The sequence below is a fragment of the Oryzias melastigma genome, linkage group LG3 (assembly GCF_002922805.2).
Source record: "Oryzias melastigma strain HK-1 linkage group LG3, ASM292280v2, whole genome shotgun sequence".
In the NCBI taxonomy this organism is placed as follows: domain Eukaryota; kingdom Metazoa; phylum Chordata; class Actinopteri; order Beloniformes; family Adrianichthyidae; genus Oryzias; species Oryzias melastigma.
In genome coordinates this window covers 22,162,038-22,183,680 of record NC_050514.1, presented here as the reverse complement: position 1 = coordinate 22,183,680, position 21,643 = coordinate 22,162,038, and the positions used below count along the sequence as shown (strand labels likewise).

At 40.8% G+C, this 21,643-nt stretch overlaps 1 protein-coding gene across 1 annotated transcript in view; it reads left to right on the top strand.

Annotated features, from left to right (window-relative positions):
* Window positions 1-21,643, top strand: part of ush2a (Usher syndrome 2A (autosomal recessive, mild)) — a 191,137-nt gene that overhangs the window by 168,497 nt on the left and 997 nt on the right. The window contains exons 75-93 of the mRNA XM_024295925.2: window positions 9,453-9,534; window positions 10,943-11,088; window positions 11,217-11,546; window positions 11,666-12,027; window positions 12,098-12,467; window positions 12,711-12,992; window positions 13,060-13,229; window positions 13,787-14,117; window positions 17,115-17,321; window positions 17,403-17,495; window positions 17,585-17,730; window positions 17,810-17,928; window positions 18,134-18,232; window positions 18,313-18,489; window positions 19,610-19,687; window positions 19,813-19,954; window positions 20,044-20,176; window positions 20,597-20,662; window positions 21,143-21,340. Of these exons, the coding sequence (XP_024151693.1) occupies window positions 9,453-9,534; window positions 10,943-11,088; window positions 11,217-11,546; window positions 11,666-12,027; window positions 12,098-12,467; window positions 12,711-12,992; window positions 13,060-13,229; window positions 13,787-14,117; window positions 17,115-17,321; window positions 17,403-17,495; window positions 17,585-17,730; window positions 17,810-17,928; window positions 18,134-18,232; window positions 18,313-18,489; window positions 19,610-19,687; window positions 19,813-19,954; window positions 20,044-20,176; window positions 20,597-20,662; window positions 21,143-21,340 (3,531 nt within the window). The remainder of the gene's footprint in view (window positions 1-9,452; window positions 9,535-10,942; window positions 11,089-11,216; window positions 11,547-11,665; window positions 12,028-12,097; window positions 12,468-12,710; window positions 12,993-13,059; window positions 13,230-13,786; window positions 14,118-17,114; window positions 17,322-17,402; window positions 17,496-17,584; window positions 17,731-17,809; window positions 17,929-18,133; window positions 18,233-18,312; window positions 18,490-19,609; window positions 19,688-19,812; window positions 19,955-20,043; window positions 20,177-20,596; window positions 20,663-21,142; window positions 21,341-21,643) is intronic.

The window sequence follows — 21,643 nt, the reverse complement described above, 5'->3', positions numbered from 1 at the left end:
GATGTGTTTCCAGGTTTGGTTATGATAGCAGCAGTTATTTTTCAGCATTGTGTACTGCCAGGGAGGCTTTAAAACAGGTTCACTCCAATGAATATCATGTTGTTGCTATTTTTAACACGTTTATGTTGCCTTTTTTCTAATAATGGAGGACATATATGTTGAAAGTTAAGCTTAAAATGGGCATTTCTGAGTATTTTTTTATTCAAATCGCTGTGAATCAGGAGCAGATGAAAATATGCCGTTTGAGAAAGTCTTCTGAATGAATGCATCCACTTGCAAACAAATAGATCCATGTTCGTCTTTTATTTCCTGACATCTGGCTCAAAACTGTACGGCTGGATAGCTCCAATATTGCTCGCTGTTTGTATTGGACCAGCAATGTTAGCTTGGGGTTGTCGGGGGCTTTAAGCTAGTGGGAAAATTGTGTACGAATAGATGATGGGAGGTGGGAGCAGGCTTACTCTTCCCTTGCACTCCCACTCACAACTAACGCAAAAGCGCCGCTTTGTACAGAGGCCGCTTCCATTCGGCGCCCTTATTAACTGAAAAGAAACCCTTCTTTTTTAATTTGATAAAGCTGGAGAAAACAAACTTGAAAAATGTCTGTTGCTGGAGATCTTTTAGGAAATCCTTCAAAATTTTTATTCCAGGAACTGCAATTTATAACTAAAACTTAGAATAGAACAGCAGTCCATCAAAGAGGAGAAATGTACTTTCAACATGTCCTGATTTTTTGCCACTGAAACATTCACAGAGCCTTCACTGGGGGAGAATAAAAAGGTTTATCATTTTTTTATACATTTCTTTTTTTGTTGTTCCTTTTTCAAAAGTGTGGCTTTCAGTCATAAATGGCCTGTTTTAAGGGTTTGCCGCACCCTATTGATTTGACTTGAGTCTGTATTATGACTAGACCTCTCCAAGATGGTAATTTCTTTGTCTTAAGAGTGAAGAGGTGGACTTTCTGGTGGAATCATGAATGAACTGTGATTTTCAACGTTTTTAAAAAGCTGAGATTCACTCGCCGCACCCAGACCTGATTACTACCAGAGATGTTGAATCAAGAAGCCACTTCAGCAAAACTGGTCTGACAATGAGAAACCCACAGAAGGAAAGAAAACCCCCAAATCTCATCAAAGAATCAAGAACAGGTGAAAATAAATGTCATATTTGCATTAATCCATGGATGACCAAGTGAACATATTTTCATTACTCTAACATTAAGTGGAACACAACTTAAATAATACAAAAATTTGGAAAACTGGTAATAATTAAGACCATAATATAGTGCACTAATTTTAGATAGATAGATAGATAGATAGATAGATCAACTTTATTCATCCCCGCAGAGAAAAAAAATGAATAAAGTTAAGAGAAAACCTGGAAATCCTCTTAAACTGTAAGCCTCTCATAATTCAATTTGAGGTTTCAACGTTAAATAAAATACATGTATTAGAAATGATATTCAAACAAACTGCTAAGTAGAAAACTTTTTCTAGAAAAAATATTGATTAAACATAATCAAAACAATTAAACTATATATTTTTTTGTAATAAAATAAAATTGACAGAATTAGTTATTGTAGTTATGTGAATGTGAATCTGTTTGAAGCATAGACATTCTTAAAATCCAATGACAGAATTTTGCATTTTTCCACTCAAGTCTTAGTGAGGATTATTTTTGTTTTCAGTGTAAACCTTATATAGTTACAAGAAAAAATATGCGAATCCTTTGGATTTTGGCATAAATTTGTCATAAAATATGTTCTGATCTTTATAAGTCACATCATATGATCATCACATTCTGCTTAAACTCATAAAATACATAAAATGTATGTTTTTGTTTAACAAAATGTGTAACCAGTAGAAGTACAGGGTGGAAAAAAATATGTGAACCCTTAGATTTAAAATCTGGCTGACCTTTGGCAGCAACAACTTTAACCCAGTTGAAGTTGTATTAGTTTAAGCAGACTGTTTATCATGTAATGTGACTCAGATGAAGATTAGAACATATTTTATGACAAAATTTTAAAGAAATCCAAGGATTCACATACTTTTTCTTGCAACTGCATTTCTTTGCTGATAGCTCCATCATTGCCTTAACCTGTATTTATTAGTCATATTTTCTCTAGAGAGTCATTGAATTTACAGAACAAAAGCAGCAAAGAAACATTCATGCATGATAAGACGAACCTTCACTTGTTGCACTTGTTGCTACTCTGCTCGCTTTTTTCTCTCAGCCACAAAGGAGCACAAGTGGAGCAAACAGGGTGGTGGAATTGAAATAAAAAGGGCTTTGCCCTTGCTCTTAAAGGACCTTTTAACAAATAAGGAAGACAAAGGAGTAAGTGGAAGAGACAAATGCTGAGCTGCAAGCTCAGAGGCTGAGGAGAAAGGGATGGGGGAGGTTAAGAGAAGAGGAGGACCGATGAAAAGAGGAAGGAGGGATCGGACACGATGATGAGGAGGTTGAGATTCCGAGTTTGTTAGGCTCTTGGCCTATCAGCCCCTTTATTCTGAGGTCTCCAGCTTTGATTGGAGAGCTCTCAGCATTAACAGCTGCATAATCAGTGTGCCACACTCCCTCTTCTCCTCACCGCAATCTTTTTTTTTCTCCCTCCTTATCGTTCACAAAACTTTTCCCTTTATTGCTCTGTTTTTATCCTTCGCTATGGCACAGCATTTCTTTGTAGAGTTTGCCAAATTACAGTTTTTGTCTTAACACTTATCCACATCCTCTCTCCTCCCACTTAAAGTCTCCCTCCTTTAAGTGAGTTTACATTTTCCTGCCTCCTCTTCCACCCTCGCCCCTCTCTGGTTCTTTCTGATGCACACTGGCTGTTTCTCCACGTAATGACAGCTTGTGTGTTATTGTGTCTGTTTGTGAAGAGGCGACATCATTCAGTCTAGTGCTCTCCACTTGGTTTTTAATGTGGCTTTAAGGCTGCATCTGCCAAATGATGGGCATCATTTCAGAGGAATGCTGAGGGTAAATATGTGTGAGGAGGAAGAGGAGTGATAAAAATTCAGTCCCTGATCACTGCGTTCACTTCAGATGAAGAGATTTCCTGCTGCATGTGTGCGTACCTGACTACTTGTTTGTTTTAATGCAGGAGCGCTACTTATTTTGAAGGAGGCCCTCCCAGAGATTGGATATGAATGCCATATCTTTGTTTGCCCTTAGTAGAACGTCCAGTTAAGTTTGTTGATAGACTGAAGAACTAACGGTTATCCAAACTAATGCAACCTCTGCTAAATTCAGCCCTGAGACAATAATCTATTAACATGTAATTCTGTTCATTTTAGGATTTTGAAATTAGTTGATTGTTTAAGACTACAGTCACATATCCCAAAATGCCAAAGTGTGGCGACCTAGAGACTAGTTCTTGAGCAAATTTGTCAGGTGGCCGCATTTATAATCAGGAAGGGGGAGTCGTATTTTTACACGCCACCCGGTGGCCACTGAAGTTTTAAGAAAATTTTACAATTTTAGAATAGAATACTTTATTAATCTCTACAGAGAGAAAATCCATCACAAAGAAGGTCGTCCCTTAAACACTTCAACAGACACATGTTGCAACGTGAAAAAAATAAGGCTTAAACACGTAATCCACACAAGCACGGAGCTACATGGACTTGCTGCCACCATAGACGGCACATGAGCATAGAGAAGAAAAAAAAAACGCTTCTCAACTGACCGTAGCCAAAAAGAGAACAGATGATTTTTCTCTTGGGTCAGTGGTCACCTGGGCACATTTGAAGGTCACGCGGTGAAAGTCCAGTCACAGGTGGGTGCCAGGAAGGCAGCAGCCCAATAATTGACTGATAGGAGGGTCTCCAAGGTCCCTGAAATCATCTGATGATTGGCAGATTTCAGACTCCCATCCTCCTGCTTCTGTGCTGCTGTCCCACTGCCACCATCCGATCGTTAGAAATCCTATGGTGGCAGTGCAGGCACTCGACGAGGGCTTGTGACATGGGCCGAGGGCCTGGCGATGACCAGTCAGTCTGGTGATCCCGGCCATCGTAGGTCCAAAGGGGGAGACGGGATTGATGCTGCACAAAACTCAGACTCTTCATCCAAGGAAGACTCCTGCTGTGATTGGACCACTAGGGTCTTTGTTTTCTTGGGCACTGGGGTTTTGACCAGTCTGGGTTTCTTGGGAGGGATGTATGAAAATTTGAAGATTATAATGTGTGTTGTGAATGTCCAGTGGTGCAGAATGGTCCACTTTTTCTATACCCCCGAGCTACAGGGCTGGTGATATGAACAGGCGCCGTCCAGAGACATTTACACATCGTCCAGTCAGAGCTGCTGCCAGCTGGCGATCCGGCTGCCACCGCCCTGTGGACGCCCAGCTGTCACCTGATTTTCTGATCATCCCCCGCCTGACTGCCGCCATCTCCATTCATGGCCAAGCCAATGATTTTCAAAAAATCGGGTGGTGGCATGAAATCTTGAAGATTCTGCCGATTCCTGTTGTACTTGTAACTGTAGTATAACTTGTTCGTTTTTATGTTTGTACAAATGCTGTAATTTATCCTTAAGCTCAGTAATAATTAACTTTCTCTATCTTCAAAATGATGAATTAGCTTTTTCATAGAAAAGTTGGGCTCATGCTTTCTGTGGTTTTTAAACCACACAATTCCCCTTTTTCCATAATTTGTCCACTGGTCTTTGACTGCACCGCATACAAATACAAACGCACACAAACAGCAAAAAATTCACACAAACATAATATGCTGCTCCTGGGGTCTAAAGCCGCCAAAGCCAATCATAGATGTCGGTGTGAAGTGAGCATGCCTGCTCCAAACCCCTACAGTCCCTCTCTACATCTGTGCTGGCCACAGACAAAACACATGCCCGATGGCGCTCTGTGTGTCTGTGGGCGTGTCTCGTTGAGCCTGTGTGTATTTATGTGTCGCACAAATGTCTATGTGTCAGGGTTTGTCTAACGCATCCTGACTAGCAGGGACACCCATGCAGGGCATTTACAAACGGAGCACGGGGCAACCGTTCCAGCATCAGTGAATTAGTGATGCACATATAAATATGCAGGCAGACACACACACACACAGGTTTGGCTTGAGAGCTTGGCATGGGGTGCAAGAGATCAGCATGTGGTGCACCAGTTCACCTCAGAAACCTCTGAAAACAATTAAAGTTCCCACCGGGCTGGACAGTGCACAGCCTTGACAAATACCCCAGACTATTGACTCGAGGTAAATTGAAGAGAGCTGAACTGAGATAGACTGAGACATATCTGATCATAGCATGTTTCATCACACACAGAATTAAGACCTAAAGAAACACAAACCAGCCCTGCAGCTTTATTATCTCTCCAGGACTCATTATGACAAAGCAGAGAGGCCAGAGAGGGCCTGTGGGAACCGAGCGTCCTGAAGGCAAACCAGTTGGACCCCATTCACCTGCCATTAAGCATCCCTCTTTCATGTGTGCTGCTTTTATTTGTGTGCGTCTGCTCGTGCGCCCGTGCATGTATGTGTGCAGCCATATGCTAATGTTGGTCCGTCTCTCTGTCTCTGTCTGTCTGCAGGGTCCAGTGGTGGGGCCTTTGTGAAATAATCAGCATAATTCTTCTGACAAATACACATGGTTATTCTTAATTAGTATCACACATTGGCCCCCCCGGCTGCTCTGCGCCTCTCTACCTGAATAAGACACACATATACTCCAATGTGCTGTTGAACACGCGCTTTTTTTAGGAGTTCAAATCAAAATGTTCTGCAAGTGTGTGTTTGTGATGACAAAAGCCAATCCATGCATAGAATCGACTATATGCTAAAGTTTACTGTACATAAGAATACTTGGACATGTTTTTTTAAATACCAAGACTTAATCCTTTAACACCGGAAATGTTGTCGTTTTTTTGACATACTATCAATCTTCCACTATTCACGTGTTCACCGTAATCCTCTGATTCCGAAGCAGCTTTTTACCTTTTGCAACGCAAACTTACAGCATTGCGCAAAAGCATAAAGCCACTTTTCTTTGACACGGAATCGACAGATTTGCTGAGATTACAATTCACTATTGTAAAGCGTTGCATATCTCTGCTTCAGAATCTGCAAAAATTACATTAATTACACCAATGCCGAGAGTTATAGTATTCAAAAGAATGTCAAACTGGAGCCGAAGCTCAGGTGTAAAAGGAGCAATGACTCGCTCCAATGAAAATTGTGTTTATACATTTTTTTGGTTGCATTTTTCTTATGATGGAGGACATATCTAAAAGCTTTAGGATTAAAACTATCTTTCTGAATTTTTATTTATTTAAATTGTGTTGGTTCAGGAGCTGATAAAAATCCGCTATTTGAAAAAGATCTCAAGTGTGACGCAGCAACTGATATGGGCGGGGCAAAGTGATGCATCCACTTGTAGACAAACAGATTCATGTACGTCTTCATTTTCCTCATCTGAGGTAGTATCTGTCTCAAAACTAGATAGCTCTGATATTGCTTTCCATTTTTGTTGCACCGGTAATCTTAGCTTGAGGATTCGAGGAGATGTAAGCTAATGGGAGAAAGTGTCAACAAAGGAATGATGGAATATCAGCGGAGGATTACTTCCACGCCAACAGTACCGCCCACATCTCAGAGGGAAATTTTTAAGTAACTGCAGCGCTGCAGAAAATATGTCTTATAAAACTATGCTGACTTTTTGATTTTGGCAAAAAAAAAAAAAAAAACTACATAGGCTACCGCTAACCATAATTAAAAGACCACTGAAAACAATTTTACAAAAGAAAAATAAGTAAATGCAGAGTGAGACTTTAAGATCATGAAAAATAAATGTTTCTTTAAACTTTCACAGAATTTCATGAGTTTTTAAATTTTAATTTAGCCTGATTTATTATTCCACTTGAGTAAATCAAACCTCTTACGGTTACACCAGATGCTTTGACTTGGAAAAATTAAATCTTGAAGAAAACTAACTAGTCGTGTCATGATTGTATAACAACAAATCCATTCATCTCTATTGTTCAACAGTATTACTAAAACACTGCAGCCTTATCATAAATCGCTTTTTACATTTTTTTTTCTATTCAGAGTTCCAATTGCTTTTGTATTTAATTGGCTAACCATGCTCTGATCTGCTATATAGTCAGTCTGAATTCACACTGTATAATCCTGCTGCGAGATTCACTTGCAAAGGAGTTTGATCGACTACGATAGCTGTTAAATTTTTAGCCAAATTAATTTGTCCTTAACCTTTTTTATTTTGAACAAAGTTTACAAATTATCTTTCCCTCTATCCTTATTATATTCTTCTTTTTGTATCTTTTACTTTTGATAACTTGTGTTATCAAAACACGTATGCATATTCTCCGCAGACCTGAATTGACTGCTTTTATTCCCTCTTATGACAAAAAGAAAAATATCTCCAAAAAATGTTTTACAAGTTATTAAGAATTAGACAGTTGCACACTATAAGGTTTAGTTGTTAAAATTACTAAGGAAACATTCTTATTTTCAGTAATAACAGTCATAAACATTAAGCAATGCAACATCAAACATCTGCACTATCCATCAAAAAAACCTTGACTTTTAAGACCTGCTCAGCAAATTTTAGAGACATTTTGATGTTTTCAATGAAAGGATTTCTCTGGTACTTTTGTGTGCACCTTTTTCTATACATTTCCCTCCGTCTTTATCATGACCTGCTGTGAAGGTATTTGTTTTAAGTGTGTGTACATTTTGAACATTTGCATTTATGTAAAAGAAATAGTTGTTGTGGGAGCTGTTAATTTAAGCGTAATAGTTGTGCGCTTCAGTGTTAGACAGCCTAATTTCCACCTTTTTACGTGCTTGTGCAGATGAATTTCTTGGTTGTGTGTGTGTTCTCTGTGTGTGTGTGTGATAGAAAGCGGGCCTTTAATGTGGTGTGTTTCAGTGATAAAGTGTTTGAATGTATTGCCATCTAGAGGCATGTAGCAGAGTCTCCACGCTCCTATAAAATCTGCTGGTGCCAGATGCTGCTATTGACAATGTGCATATGTTAACTGCTTTATAGGCCACATGCCTCACATATTTCATGGGCTTTTAAGGTAGCGAGATCTCTCATTTTCACTCATTCAATCTGTCTTTCACTTTTCTTCTTCCACTTTTTCTGTATTCCGCTTGAGACTCCAACTCTTACCTTGTTTTATTTTAACCTCTTACTGTTTTTATTCTCATCTTTTGATTTTTTTCTTTCTTTTCTCCCTCTATCTTTCCGTATGTCTTTCTATCTTCTCCATCCTATCCCACCCTTTCTCTCATTCCGCCCCTCCCTCTCTCCGTATACTGAGAAGTGCTGTGATTTGCAGGAGGATTTAGCTTGTGTCTAGGTGTCTAGGGGCTTATTAATCCTGTTTTACTATGGATGAAAAATATGTTGGCTTCCAGACATGAATACACTGAATACATGAATTCCCGTAGTTCATCCTTGGTGCCACGCTACGGTGATTTGTCAGGGATTTTATTTGATTCAGTTTGAATTGGAGCCTTTTTGATCCTCCTGCCGCTGCATTCAAGTGGGTTACCAGTTAATCTCTTTACATATGCTTGGTTATGTGAAAGCATACACTCCTGAACAGTCGCGTTTTAGCTGCAGATTCAACACTTAATAAAAGCATGGCCTCTTGTGTTGCACACGCACAAATGCACGCAGAGGCGTCGCTCTCACCGACGCTCACAGCCACAAACAAAACAAACAGGCAGTTGTTCAGACTACCATGTCATGGCGCGCCAGGGCCTTTTCAAACAACAGTAAGTCTCTTATCAATTAGTAAATGGTGTTTCAAGTGTAACACACACACACAAGCAAGCATGCTGGCCTTGTGTCTGCCAGAGTCTTGGGTTTGGTCCCAATGCCTAAAGCTACTGGCACACACCCTTTGCCTGTGTGTGTTTGAGGATGTGATATGAAAGGGTGCATGTGTGACATAAACACTCCATCTGAAAGCTTTGAATTTTTACCCACCAGGGACAGCCGTTTGCCTGCCAGTCTCTCCTCTCTGCACAGCTTCTCTGGTGTTTACTGATTTTTTTTTTTTGTTTTTTTTTTTTTTTTTACCACTACAGAGTCAGTATGCTGAAATGTTGATAGCACAAATCCCAAGTTATGTCATCTGAGCTTGCTATTGTTCCTTTTTATGTGTAAAGCATTGGTTTTTGTTTGTGCGGGATTTGTATGTGTAACTAATTTCCTTCTGCTCTCTTCTCCTGCTTTGGCATTTAACCCACTTCAATATTACCCGGTCTCTATTGCCTTTTAACTCCTTCCTAAAGCTGTATTTTGTCTAGAATTGCACTTTTTTTTCCTTCTTTCATCTCATCCTTCCTGACATAATTTCCCTGTTATCTCAGTCTTTACTGTCTCACAGCTTTGCAGTTTTTACCTCCCTGAGCCCTTCTTTTTTTTTTTTTAAACCGCTTGTTTGTCCTTCTCAGGATTCGATTCTGGAAGCTACAGTCTACGGCCTTGAGCCCTACACCCAGTACAGTGTCTGTGTCGAAGCTGTGAACGGTGCAGGTCAGTGGAATGATATTACAGTCTCACTCCGTTATCTATTTTAAAATTGTTCCAAATCAAAAAATCCGTGTCGTCTTCTAGGACATAGTTTCTGCAGAGCGACAATCATTCATTAGAAATTGTGGGTGTGACCACTGGTGCAGAACAATCCTGCCCCCTTCCCTCCCCATTGCTGAGAGCTTGGAGTAGGGACCATGTGGCCTGCCCAGCATATTTTATACGTCATAAAAAATCTGTTCTTCAAACAAAATACTCAGTTTACTTAATATTATTCATTTGTGTCCTCCATCATAAAAAAATGCCCCAAGAACATGTTAAAAATGCCAAAAATACTATTTTTTTCACCGTGAGTCTTTAAAGTCTCACTCCAAAATTAAAAGATATTTTACTACACAGCGACATTAGCTTATTAGAAATTTGTCTCTGAGCTGTGGGCGGGACAGTTGGCAACAGGGGCGGAGTTTAGGTAAGCGATTGGCTGGGACCCCCAACACTCTAGGGGCCCAAACTGAAAACCTAATTAGTATGTCTAAAATAAATTCTGCGGCCAATACTTGTATCATTTAACTCGATCATGAAAAAACACCCAAAGTAGTGAAATGGCATAAGGCTGATCATGTGAAAGTGCTTCGACTCCCCCCGTCACTGTGCAGTGATAGAATATTCCGATAAGATCGAGAGACTCCCAAGTATTAGCCCATTCAACAAATGTAATTTTTTTTCCCAAGTAAAAACAAATGCAGATAAAATGCATTTCTTTAACAAATAAATGCGATTTCAGCTTTTAAATGCTTATTAGAACATTTGGATTCTTGACATTCATGATGTCTATAAGCGGACCAGTAAGGAAGTTATTCGATGTTTTACCCTCGATAGGGATTTTAAAATAAAATAATTAATACAACCACTGCAGAGGGCTCCGAGGGCGCCCGGGGCCCCCAAACTGCTAAGCCAGCCACTGGTTGGCATGGTGCAACTCCACACCCTTCCCCATCCCCAATCGCTCAGAGCTCTGTTTGCGCACTCTCGCGTAAACTTATAGCCCCAAGATAACAATAGCGGCCGGAAAAAAGGTCTAGTAGTGTAAGCTATGTAGCTGTACAGTTTTGAGACAGATGCCAGCTTGAAGTGAGATTGTGCCCCCCTCAAGTCATATATCTGAACTTTTTCAAACCGTATGTTTTTATCTGCTCCTGATCCAAGAAGATTTGAATAATGAAATACTCAGAAATACAGTTTTCATCCTAAATTATTTTATAATTGGCCTCATCATAAGAAAAATGCTACAAAAACATGTTTAAAAAAATACTATTTTCATTGGCGTGGGTCTTTAAGCAGCTCATGAAGAAAAGTACAGTTATCAAAAAGTTTGTGTAATGAAAAGTTTAACTGTCTTTGAATCCATCAGGAAACGTCTTCAGTCCATGGGTGGACATCAGGACGTTAGAGGCTTCTCCTGGAGGCCTCGCTAACTTCACAGTGGAGCAGAGGGAGCAGGGCAGGGCTTTGATGCTCAGCTGGGATGAGCCTCTTGCACCTAATGGAGTTATAACGGTATCAGCAGAAATGACTGCATATACAGTAGTATTTCTTTGAATAGATTTGATCCTTTTAAAGGCTGACTGACATTTGCATAAGCACTAGAGCTTTATCCTCTTTTTTTCTGCTCCGCTCTTTTTCAGATTTATAGAGTGTACAGTGAAGGAAACCTGGAATTCAGCGGCCTCACTCGCAGTTTCCTGTTTCGCCGTTTAGAGCCGTGGAGCCTTTACTCTCTAACTCTTGAAGCCTGTACGTTAGCAGGCTGCACACACACCCCACCCCAGCTCATCACCACCGGACCAGCACCACCTGCTTCCCAGCCACCCCCTCGACCTCTCTCCGTTGGCCCAGATAATGTGTCACTCACTTGGAGCCCACCCTCCCAACCCAATGGGCCAATTGGAGAGTATTCCTTACGTGGAAGGAGTCTGGAGTGGAAGGGGCGGAGTAATGAAGAGGATGGAGGCAAAGTAGGTGCAACTAAATGTGATAGATTTTGTTTTATAAGGTTATTTAAGGTGGAATTCTCATTCCATGACTTATGCGCAATTATAACACATGATTGATTTTTATATTTACTCCATTACAGGTGCTCTTAATAAAATCCTTTCCAAAAGAAGGTGAAACTCTCTCCTTCACAGTGACAGATCTGCGTCCCTGGACTCAGTATGAGTTCAGCATTTGTGCTCACAACCCAGCCGGACAGACCTGCAGCCCCTGGATCACTGTGTCGACCAAACAAGCCCCCCCTCGAGGGCTATATCCTCCAAAACTGAGTCATATCAAAGAGCGCTTCAGTGAGGTCATGGTGACCTGGAATCCTCCATTTGAGCCTAATGGGATTCTTCAGTCGTACAGGATTCAAAGAAACAATGTCAACTTCTCATTCAGCTTTGACCCAACTGTCCTCACCTACACAGATCGAGGCCTTCAGCCATTTTCAACATACAGGTATTTTTTTGTCTACTCACCAATTACAACCAAAAAAGGCCAAACTTAATTTTTATCTTTTTCTATGTAGCTACTCCATTATAGCCTGTACATCTGAGGGATGTACGACCAGCCGTCATTCAACCATCACGACTCTAGAAGCTCCACCTTCTAATGTGGAAGCTCCCACAGTGGATGCTGTCACGTCCAGCAGTGTAAGCATTTCTTGGAGTGAGCCTCCGATGCAGAATGGAAAGGTCACAGAATATGTGCTAAAATTGAACAATGAAGACGTCTACCGCGGGAAAGACCTCCAAACGGTGCTGCTGGATCTTCAGCCTCACATGTCCTATGAGCTGGTTCTGTTGGCTTGTAACAGCGGAGGTTGCACCTCCAGCATCGTCACATCTGCTGTTACTGATGAGGCTCCTCCCACTGGCCTGGCTGCCCCAACGCTTAAGGTGTCCCTTTTTTCCCATTCCTCTTGAATTTGTGGTGTTTTGTGTCCTTTAAATTAGAAAAAATAACATTGAAACATTTCAATATATGTGGCAAACAAGTATTTGAACACCCTTTGATTTTGCAAGTTCTCCCACCTGCACTTAACAGTTTCCTGCTTAATGATCTAATTTTAACTCCATAGTTTACTATAAAAATCTATAATAATTCCCAATAATAATCTAGGGTTCTCATTTGGGTTAAAGGTCACTGGTCCAGAGTCGGTGGAAATTAGCTGGAGGCCACCAGAACATCCCAATGGCATCATCACTGGGTATGAACTCCGCAGGGATGGTGAAGTTGTTTATGTTGGCACGGAGACCCATTACCACGACTTCACACTCCTGCCAAGTGTGGAGTATAGCTATGTGGTCAGGGCCAACAACAGCAGAGGAGCAGTGAGCAGCCAGGCATCCACAGCAAAAACTCATCCTTCATCGCCTTCTGGTGTCAGTCTCCCAGTTCTGAAACCGCTGGAGGATGGGCAGGTGGGTCTTTTTTTGTATCTGTTACAGGTGAAAGTATAGGTGGTTATGAGTGTCTTGTTTGTAACAGGTGAGAGTTGACTGGCAGACTCCAGCTCGTCCAAACGGAGACATTGTGAGTTACACTGTCGACCTTAGAGATCCGATCCACCTCAGGGTCATCAGCTCTGTGTTTGCTCCTGAGGACGGTGCCTTCTCTGAAAAACACACCATTCTGCATGGCCTGGCACCTTACCATAGGTCAGTCAAAGACAAGTTTTACCACGGCGTGCAGCAGTTCTTTTTTCAAAGAAAAATGTTAAATCGTCCAAAAAGGGAAAAGTGGGTCACAGTGCAGTACAAATGTATGACTTTTTCTGGATATGATGTGGAAAAATGTTTGATTTTTTTTAAGTTGAAATATTTAAAGTACTTATCATCTATTATTCCATTTATGGATAGCAAACTTTTTTCTTCCTGTATGTAAAACATTTTGAGCATCTATTTCTAAAATCTCTTACATTTTGTTGAATTAAAGTTCTGATTGCACAGTAGTAAAAGCATATAATCCTCCCTAATTCACTGTTCAAATATGTGAAATGAGGTATTTAGTTTTAATTTAAAAAATATATATATAATTACATTATCGTGGCAAATACATGGAAACAAAAATCATTTTTTATATGAATTGTTTTTAAAAGTGTTCAAATAAATTTAACTTTTCACTTAATTTTACTTTATTGGTACTGAGCTTATTTCAAAAATGTTTCTATTGAAGTATTTTTCCAGCTTTAATTATGCTTTCTGCACACATGCAGGTATGAGGTAAGAGTGGAGGCCTGCACAGCTCTGGGCTGCTCCTCAAGCGACTGGTCCTCTGTCCTCACGCTGGAGGCTCCCCCTGCTGGACAGACGCCACCTCTGTTAGACCTTCAACCTGACCCATACACCAACCTGCAGACCAGCTTTCTGGTCACCTGGTCTCCCCCGGTTAAGCCAAATGGTAGAATCCAGCGCTATGAAGTACACCGCAGGCTGGATCCCACCGCTGACACCAACAGGACCCCACCAGCCACTGTTGTTTACAAGAATATCTCCACTTCATTCAAAGATAGTGAACTCCAACCCTACACTGTATACCAGTATCAGGTATAAGATGTAATATTTATCTGTATATTTGTCACTTTTGTTGATCTTTGTTTGCAGGGAAAAGAAAAAACTCTTGTGATTTGTTTAATGGGATGCCTTTGTCAGATTTGAAAAAGAAACTGTTTTATGTGAATATTTGTGTATAATAACCTTTAAAAGTTATTAAAATATTAGAAACAAAGGTAGATGTCATAAAGTTGGAAAGCCTAAAACACATGATGGATAACTTTTTTAATTTACTGAAGAAACAATCCCAAAGATTTGTTTTGAGTTATAGAACAAATTGATGTTGTGACTCATGTAGTACCAACAGTCATAGACAGCATCCCACCCACGAGTAATCAGACAGGTGCTAAATGGAGCAGTCCATATCCATGCCGTTGCGCTCGTCCGTTGGCGCACTAATTGACAGGTTAGCCCTTTGGAAACAACAATAACATTAGCACTCCTGCCTGTCAGACACAAGCTTAGGCCAGAGAAGCGATGTAATTGATTGAGTTTGCTTGATTGCGGTGCCGTCTTTATTTACGAGAGTCCAAATTTATGACATGGGAGGGAGGGAAGGAGGAGCTATGGGAGATGACGAGCGGGCAACCACACCATTAATCACCGAACCCTCTGAGCACTCCACTTCCTGATTACCAGCCAGCCAATCAAATTAACTGTTCGCCTCCTTGGTAACAGAACTCGTATTGGAAAGACCTTTTAATGGTGACCGCTACACGTCCCCGGAGGATTCGCCAGTGAGGGATTGGGCTTTGTGAACGAGCTGGTGATATGTGTGGCCGTGAACACGGTATATAGTTGTACTTAGTGTTTGGAGTGTGCTTGTAAACATTTATCTGTGTCCCGGAGAGAGCCACAAACACAATTTATGGATTTTGTTTTAACTTGAAAGTTATTCTCCACCTCTTTCGTGTCAGTTTTTAGTCTCTAAATGTTTTTGTTTTGACAGTCTGCCTCTACATTCACATATCAAGTCATAAATTTCCCCATTTTCCAACTTGTTTCTCTACTAATCTGCTGGTAATCAGTCAGGGCCTCATTCATTCTCTCCGCATGTCTGAGGCGTACACAAGGATGAGTCAGTCCAGTTTAGCAGACCACAGCACATAGAGAGAAATCATATTAGGCTAATTACACTGGGTCATAAGCTGCTATTGACAGCTTTATGCTTACTTTTAATTACTGCCCACTTTCACACAACTTAGCCCCTTCACCCTAAAAGGATGCACCCGCCAAGTTCCTGCGCTGGCCTATCGGATAACTCCAATCCAGTCTCCAGTCCGACCATCCAATGACGACGCTCCCGTACTCTCTGGGTGTGTACGGAAATCGTTTGTTGCCATGGTGGCTCTTTTGCTGCCATGGCAGCTAACGGGGCGTGTTTTTATTTTGCATCTAACAAGCCAACTCGCGGCCCAATGGGAGGCGGGAGAAGAAGACAGAAGAGGAAGCAATAAAAAGCTTGTAGATGATATAAGGATGAGAAGAGCTCTTCCTTTTAGTGCTGGACCAAGGGCAAAGTGATCTGAGCTTAGCTTTAAACCTTTATACTCTTTTCTGACTTGGTGGCACAAACTTTTTAATCTCCCTCATGGTCTTGCGTCATGTTTTGGCCTTAACTTTGTTGCTATATGGAAGAAGAAGATATGTGTTGCTGGGTAGAATAACCATTTTATCACAGTTTCTGAAAAGTTTGTTCTTTTTCAAAAAATTAAAAAGTGGTTTTGGACCATTACACAAGTAAATTAATTGTTAAAATAATTTACTTTTAACCAAATATTTTGTTTTACTAATTGAATATAAAATTAATCAAAATGAAAACACACATTAACATCCAAAACCTTAATTTCCTAGTAAATTCTTTCAAAGGAGTACATTTAAATGAACCCATATCTCAGTTGATTTCTTGTATTTGGATGGAAACACAACACAAACTGTTGATTCATGAGGTATAGGCCAACATAGTTTTGTTTTGTCTTACTTTTAGCTATTAATTATATTTTTACCAATCCATAAACACCTTTAAGCTAAATTTAGAGAATATTTGAAATGAGGATATGATAAAGTTGATGAATAAATTTAAAAAAACAGCCCGGTTCTTTAGTTAAGCTGAATCTGGTCATGTGCTTAAAGAAAACATAAAGTTGGAGTGCAGCTACGTCTCTTATTTTCTGTACAGACGTCACACAGTAATCAATCGCACAAGGTTACTTTTATTTTTTTCCGATAACTTCCAGATTGCTCCTAACTTAAGATGAAAGTAATTGCTACATTTTCTGAAACACTTTAAGGAGATGCTATTAAGAAAAACATGTAAGTCACACCTGTGCTGTTTAGCCAAAAAATTGAGACTTAAATCTGGTTTTCTATTTTTTTTTTTGTTTTCTTGTCCATCTTTCCGTCATCCCTCCTCCCCCAATCTCTTCATCCTTCCTTCCTCTTCCCCCTCTCAGTCCATCTGTGCTGTCACTTAGATCAATCAGTCTGATTGATCACGGCCTAATTGACTATTATTGAGGTTAATTTAACTCTTAACACAAATCCACTGGTGCACATGCACGCACAAACCTGTGGTCAAAGCCACAAACAACAAGAGCGTGCGCTCAGACACACACTTTGAGCACCAAAGCTCAGACCCATCCATCTGCCTTCTGCACTACTTCTGACAGGCTACAGATGACTTACACATGCAAATCTCCACCCTGCCTGACCCCGTGCTATGTACACCCTCTAATTATACCCAACACAAGCACACAAATAAGATTACCATGAGTGTGTGTGTTTGTGAATAACTCCTTGATGAAGGTGAAAAGTAATTGTCATGCAGATATGTTGGTGTGGGGTTGCATGGTGAAAAGGTTCCGCTCTCGCCGCTGATGGTGGTTTTGATGGATAGTCCTGTGAATGAATTCACACTCCGCTGTTGCTGTGGTGAATATTGGTTAATTAAGGGAAGCTTTCATCAGAAATACTGTGCTTCGTAACCGGCAGGTGTGGGCGGTGAATTCAGCTGGTCATTGTGCCAGTCCGTGGGTCAGTGGGAGGACGGGTCCGGGCCCACCTGAGGGTGTCGGCGCACCTGTGTTTCTACATGTCTCTGCAACCTCCGCTGTAGTGGACATCCATCCTCCAGCCAAACCCAACGGGCTCGTCAGTCTTTACAGAGTGCTGTCCCTGCACCGCAACAACCACACTCTGGTAAACAGGTTCTTTTTTTTACTCAGCCTTTGTGCTTTCTTTTATGACAATCTAAAACATGGCTAAACTTACATCCTGTAGCTCTCAGAGGGAACCTCCCTGCAGCAGACGCTTCATGATTTACGCCCTTTCACTCAATATTGGGTTGGAGTTGAGGCCTGCACCTGTTATCAGGTATTAACAAAGCCTGCTCATTCAAACATTTACTTTTTTTCTGTGTGAATTTTATGAAATCTTTTAAAAATCATCTTTTGTGTAATCAGTGTTGTAGCCGGGGTCCACTGAGAAAGCTTCACACCCTCCCCGCTCCCCCCACTGACCAGCCCCCTCCTCGTCCCGTCACACGGACGTCCCGCTCCGTGCAGATGGAATGGGATAAGCCTTTAGAACCTAACGGGGTCATCGAGAGGTAATAAGTAAGAAATTATCAAAAAAGAGCGTCCAGTGCACAAAAAGGTAGAGGTTCAACTCTGTCTTTCTGTGTCCAGCTGTGAGCTTCATCTCAGGTCCAGCTGTCCGCCACCCCCACAGCCTGTGCCCCTACCCTGCATGGTGGGACCGACAGAAACCATTTTCTCTGGAAAAAAGAAGAGCTATAATGTTACAGGTGATTGATCAGAAATGTCAGATATTTTATTTTTTTTAAATAAATGTAGCAAAAAAAGCTGATTTGATTGGTGACTTCTTATTATTGAAGATCATCTGTGCCAGATCTGCTGTAAATCTTAGCTTCAATAAAAGAAAAAAAAATTGAAGTGGCAGTTTTGTTAACAGAAACAGCTGAATAATTCTGAAACCCATCAATTGTGCAGGTCTTCAACCGTACTCCACGTATGAGCTGAGGGCTGCTTGCTTCAACAGCATGGGCAGCGCTGCCTCCAACTGGACTGCTGTTCACACCCTCAGTGAAGGTCTTATTCAACCAGCTGCGTGGTCATGAGAAGCTCAAACCATATTCTTAAACCTCCACTTTATGTTTGTCTCCCATCAGCTCCACGGTATGTGTCTCCCTTCTCAGTGGACAGCAACCTGACCACCATTTGGCTGGACTGGACGGGGACCTTCTCCCTGAACGGCTACCTGAAGGAGTTCACAGTGACAGAGAGTCAGCTGAGGGTCTACACCGGTTTCTACAGCTACCTGCACATCCCACGAATCTCACGCAAAAGTGAGGGTTCGAACACCAAGCCTGAGCTGAGCATTGCTATGTTCTTTTAAATGGATGAGGTTTAAGACGAAATGTTTACTTTAATTACCTCAAAGTCCCACTCCCATCATCTTTTGATCTAAAGTTTTCCCTGTGGTCTTTTAATTATGATTATTCTGTTTGTAAGTTATTTCAGAAAACCTCGGACATAGTTTCTGCAGAGCTGCAGTAGTTCATTAGAAATTTGTCTTTGAGATGTGGGCGGGACTTTTGTTTCAGAGCAACCCCACCCCCACTTCCCATCAAACATCTGTTTACAAGCTCTCCAGTGAGCTTACAGTCCCTCACAACCCCAACCTAACATTAGCGGTGCAACAAAAATGGTGAGCAATATCAGAACTCTCCAGATGTACAGTTTTGAGCCAAATGCGAGCTCTGACGAGGAAAATGAAGACGTACATGGATCTAGTTGTAGCAAGTGGATACATCAGAATGAAGCAGACCGGGGATCTTGTAGCCTGCCCATTGTAGATTTTACGTAGCAACTACAAGTTTAATTCTTGGCATGTTTGCATCTGTTCCTGAGTCACAACTATTTGAGTAAAGAACATTTTGTAGATGTAATGCTAATCTTCATTTTCTTAATATATGTTCCCCATATGAGAAACATGCCACAAGAACATATTAGAAACACCAAAAAATACGATTTTTATCGGAGTGAGTCGTTAAAAAATCAGGTACAAAAGTAATCAAGAAAGTGGATTGATATGTTTTCAAAATACACACACACGTCTAGTGGCTTCAGATCATGGACAAAATTCACTCTTTTTACAAATTCAAGGACATTTATTTTTCGAAATGCCGGACAAAAAGAACTGCTTTCAAACTAAAAGAAGCATGATTGTTTTTTACTAAATGTGAGTCTATCTAAATCTAGTTGATGCCTCATGTTTAGTTTGGTTTCTGCTGTTTGTTTGTTGCATGCGTGCATACAAATGCTACAATTGTAGACATACTGAGTAAACTAGGCCTTTAGTGTCATTCAAGGAAAGGAAAAATAATGGTATTTTTACCTTCATGATATGTGATTTTGACATTGAGGCAATATTTTAATTCATCTTTCTTTTTCTGTCTTTTGCAGCTCTGTCCTTCCAGGTGACGTGTACAACAGACAGCGGCAGCGCCAGCACTCCCACAATCAGATACAGCCCAGTCATAGGTCTGGGAAACACTCACAGATGATCTGCAAACATTGGAAAACTCTGTTCTTAATAAAAGCCTCTAAAATAATATATATATATAATTAACTTGTGTTTTCCTTTTGCTAAATCTTTTTTATTGCAGGTCTCCTTGATCCTGCAGACACTGAGAAACAGGGTGTCAGTGTGTCTCCAACACCGGTTTACTCTGAACTCTGGTTCATTCTGCTGTTTGCCCTTCTGGGTCTGTTTCTGCTCGCCTTACTGCTGGGCCTCATTTTGAGGAGGTATATGAGTGAGGGACACTTTTGAACGATGGTTTAGTCTTCTTCTTATCAGAGGAAAAAAACAAAAATCTATTTATTTATTTTTTTAGAGCCTTGAGGAAAAATCCATCAGCCAGAGAGCGCCCTCCACTGGTCACGCTTCAGAAAACCAGAAAGTCTGGCAGCGGAGAGACGTACTCCGTGAGAGACAAACAAAGGAGGAGCTATTCGGACTCTCAGAAGGTGCTTAAAACAGGAATAAGATGTTTTTATGTGCTTTAGGATATGTGCTTTAATGAACAGTATGTCAGCTTCTTATAAAGGCGTTTAAGGTTGCATAATATAGTTCCTATTTTAAATGAAATAGGACTTCATATTATCAATTTAAGTTTCAGCATCTGCCACATTTTGAAAAACAATCATCATTTTTTTTTTATGGTTTATTGTGTTTGTGCATTTACCTTTCATTCTTTACAACCTTTTAATGCTGTCCTAATTCTACTTTTATATATGTATTTATAGATCTTAACTTATTTTCAGTTTCTGTAAATCTCTGTCATTTTATTCCACTTTTCTTGGCATCTTTTCATTTTGGATGTTGCTGTACTTCCTTCCATGCTGCTGTTTCCATCTCCTCTCTTTCTGTATCCCCGTCTCTCTCAGAGGTCCTGTCCTGAGCTGTGCTCTAAACATCTCTCCAGCTTCATGCTCCATCCTCAGCGCCCCACAGTAAGATTTTCTTCCCCCCCTGCCTGACCCCTAAATGTTTCTTACTGTCCCCCTGCAGTTTGACACAGTAGCAGGCTGTGTTGAGATCAGCAACGTTATGCTTAAAAGCTACACTGTGTACACGGAGGTATGAGAAATGTGAAACTGTGCAGGTTGCTGTGACGTACATATTTATGTCATGTCTGTGTTTGCATCTGCATGTTTTGTGTGTGCATGTTCTTTAATATATAGTTGATATTAAACTTCAAACAATTCAAATTATTATCAGGCAGTGCCCCCTGTTGGAGGTTTGCAGTATGACATGGGAGCAAATAGCGTATTTTTACCTTTGAGTTGTGTTCTCTCCTTAAGCTAAATAATTCCTTCTGTCACATAATAGCTGCTGTAAACTTCCACAAACTCTCAGAAGTACTAGAAGTAACCCACTTGTACAAAAGAAATTCAAACATTACTACTTTGGTCTGAAATTGTGTCCTGCAGGGTCTGACAGACACGAGGATCCCCGGTGGCGGCCCGTGCTTTCCCCCTATGTCTGTCCTGCGAGCTCCCAACCAGACAGAATTCACGCAGGCCTACTCCCAGCATTCTTTGCACCGCAGCGTCAGTCAGCTGATCGACCAAAAGTCCCTCATGGTGGAGGAGGGCTGGGATAATCCGCTGGGCCACGATTCTGGACTGGTAAGAATAACTCGGTTAGGGACAGCAGCAGGTCGGGGCAGCAGTTACATGAGAACACAAAATATTTGATGTTGGCATAAAAATATAAAACGTACATTGTAGAGCTAAGAGGAAAATACCTAAAGAGAAATTCATCAGAAAGCTGTCAGATGTTGCAAACTAAACATGTGTTCCATTCATTTGTAATGGTCTCCACTCGGCTAAAAATGTACTAATAAAATGTTGTAGCTCCATCGGTGGCACACAGTCCAAACTGAAGACTCGTGAGATAATAGTGTTGAAAGGTCAGCATGGATAAAGCTT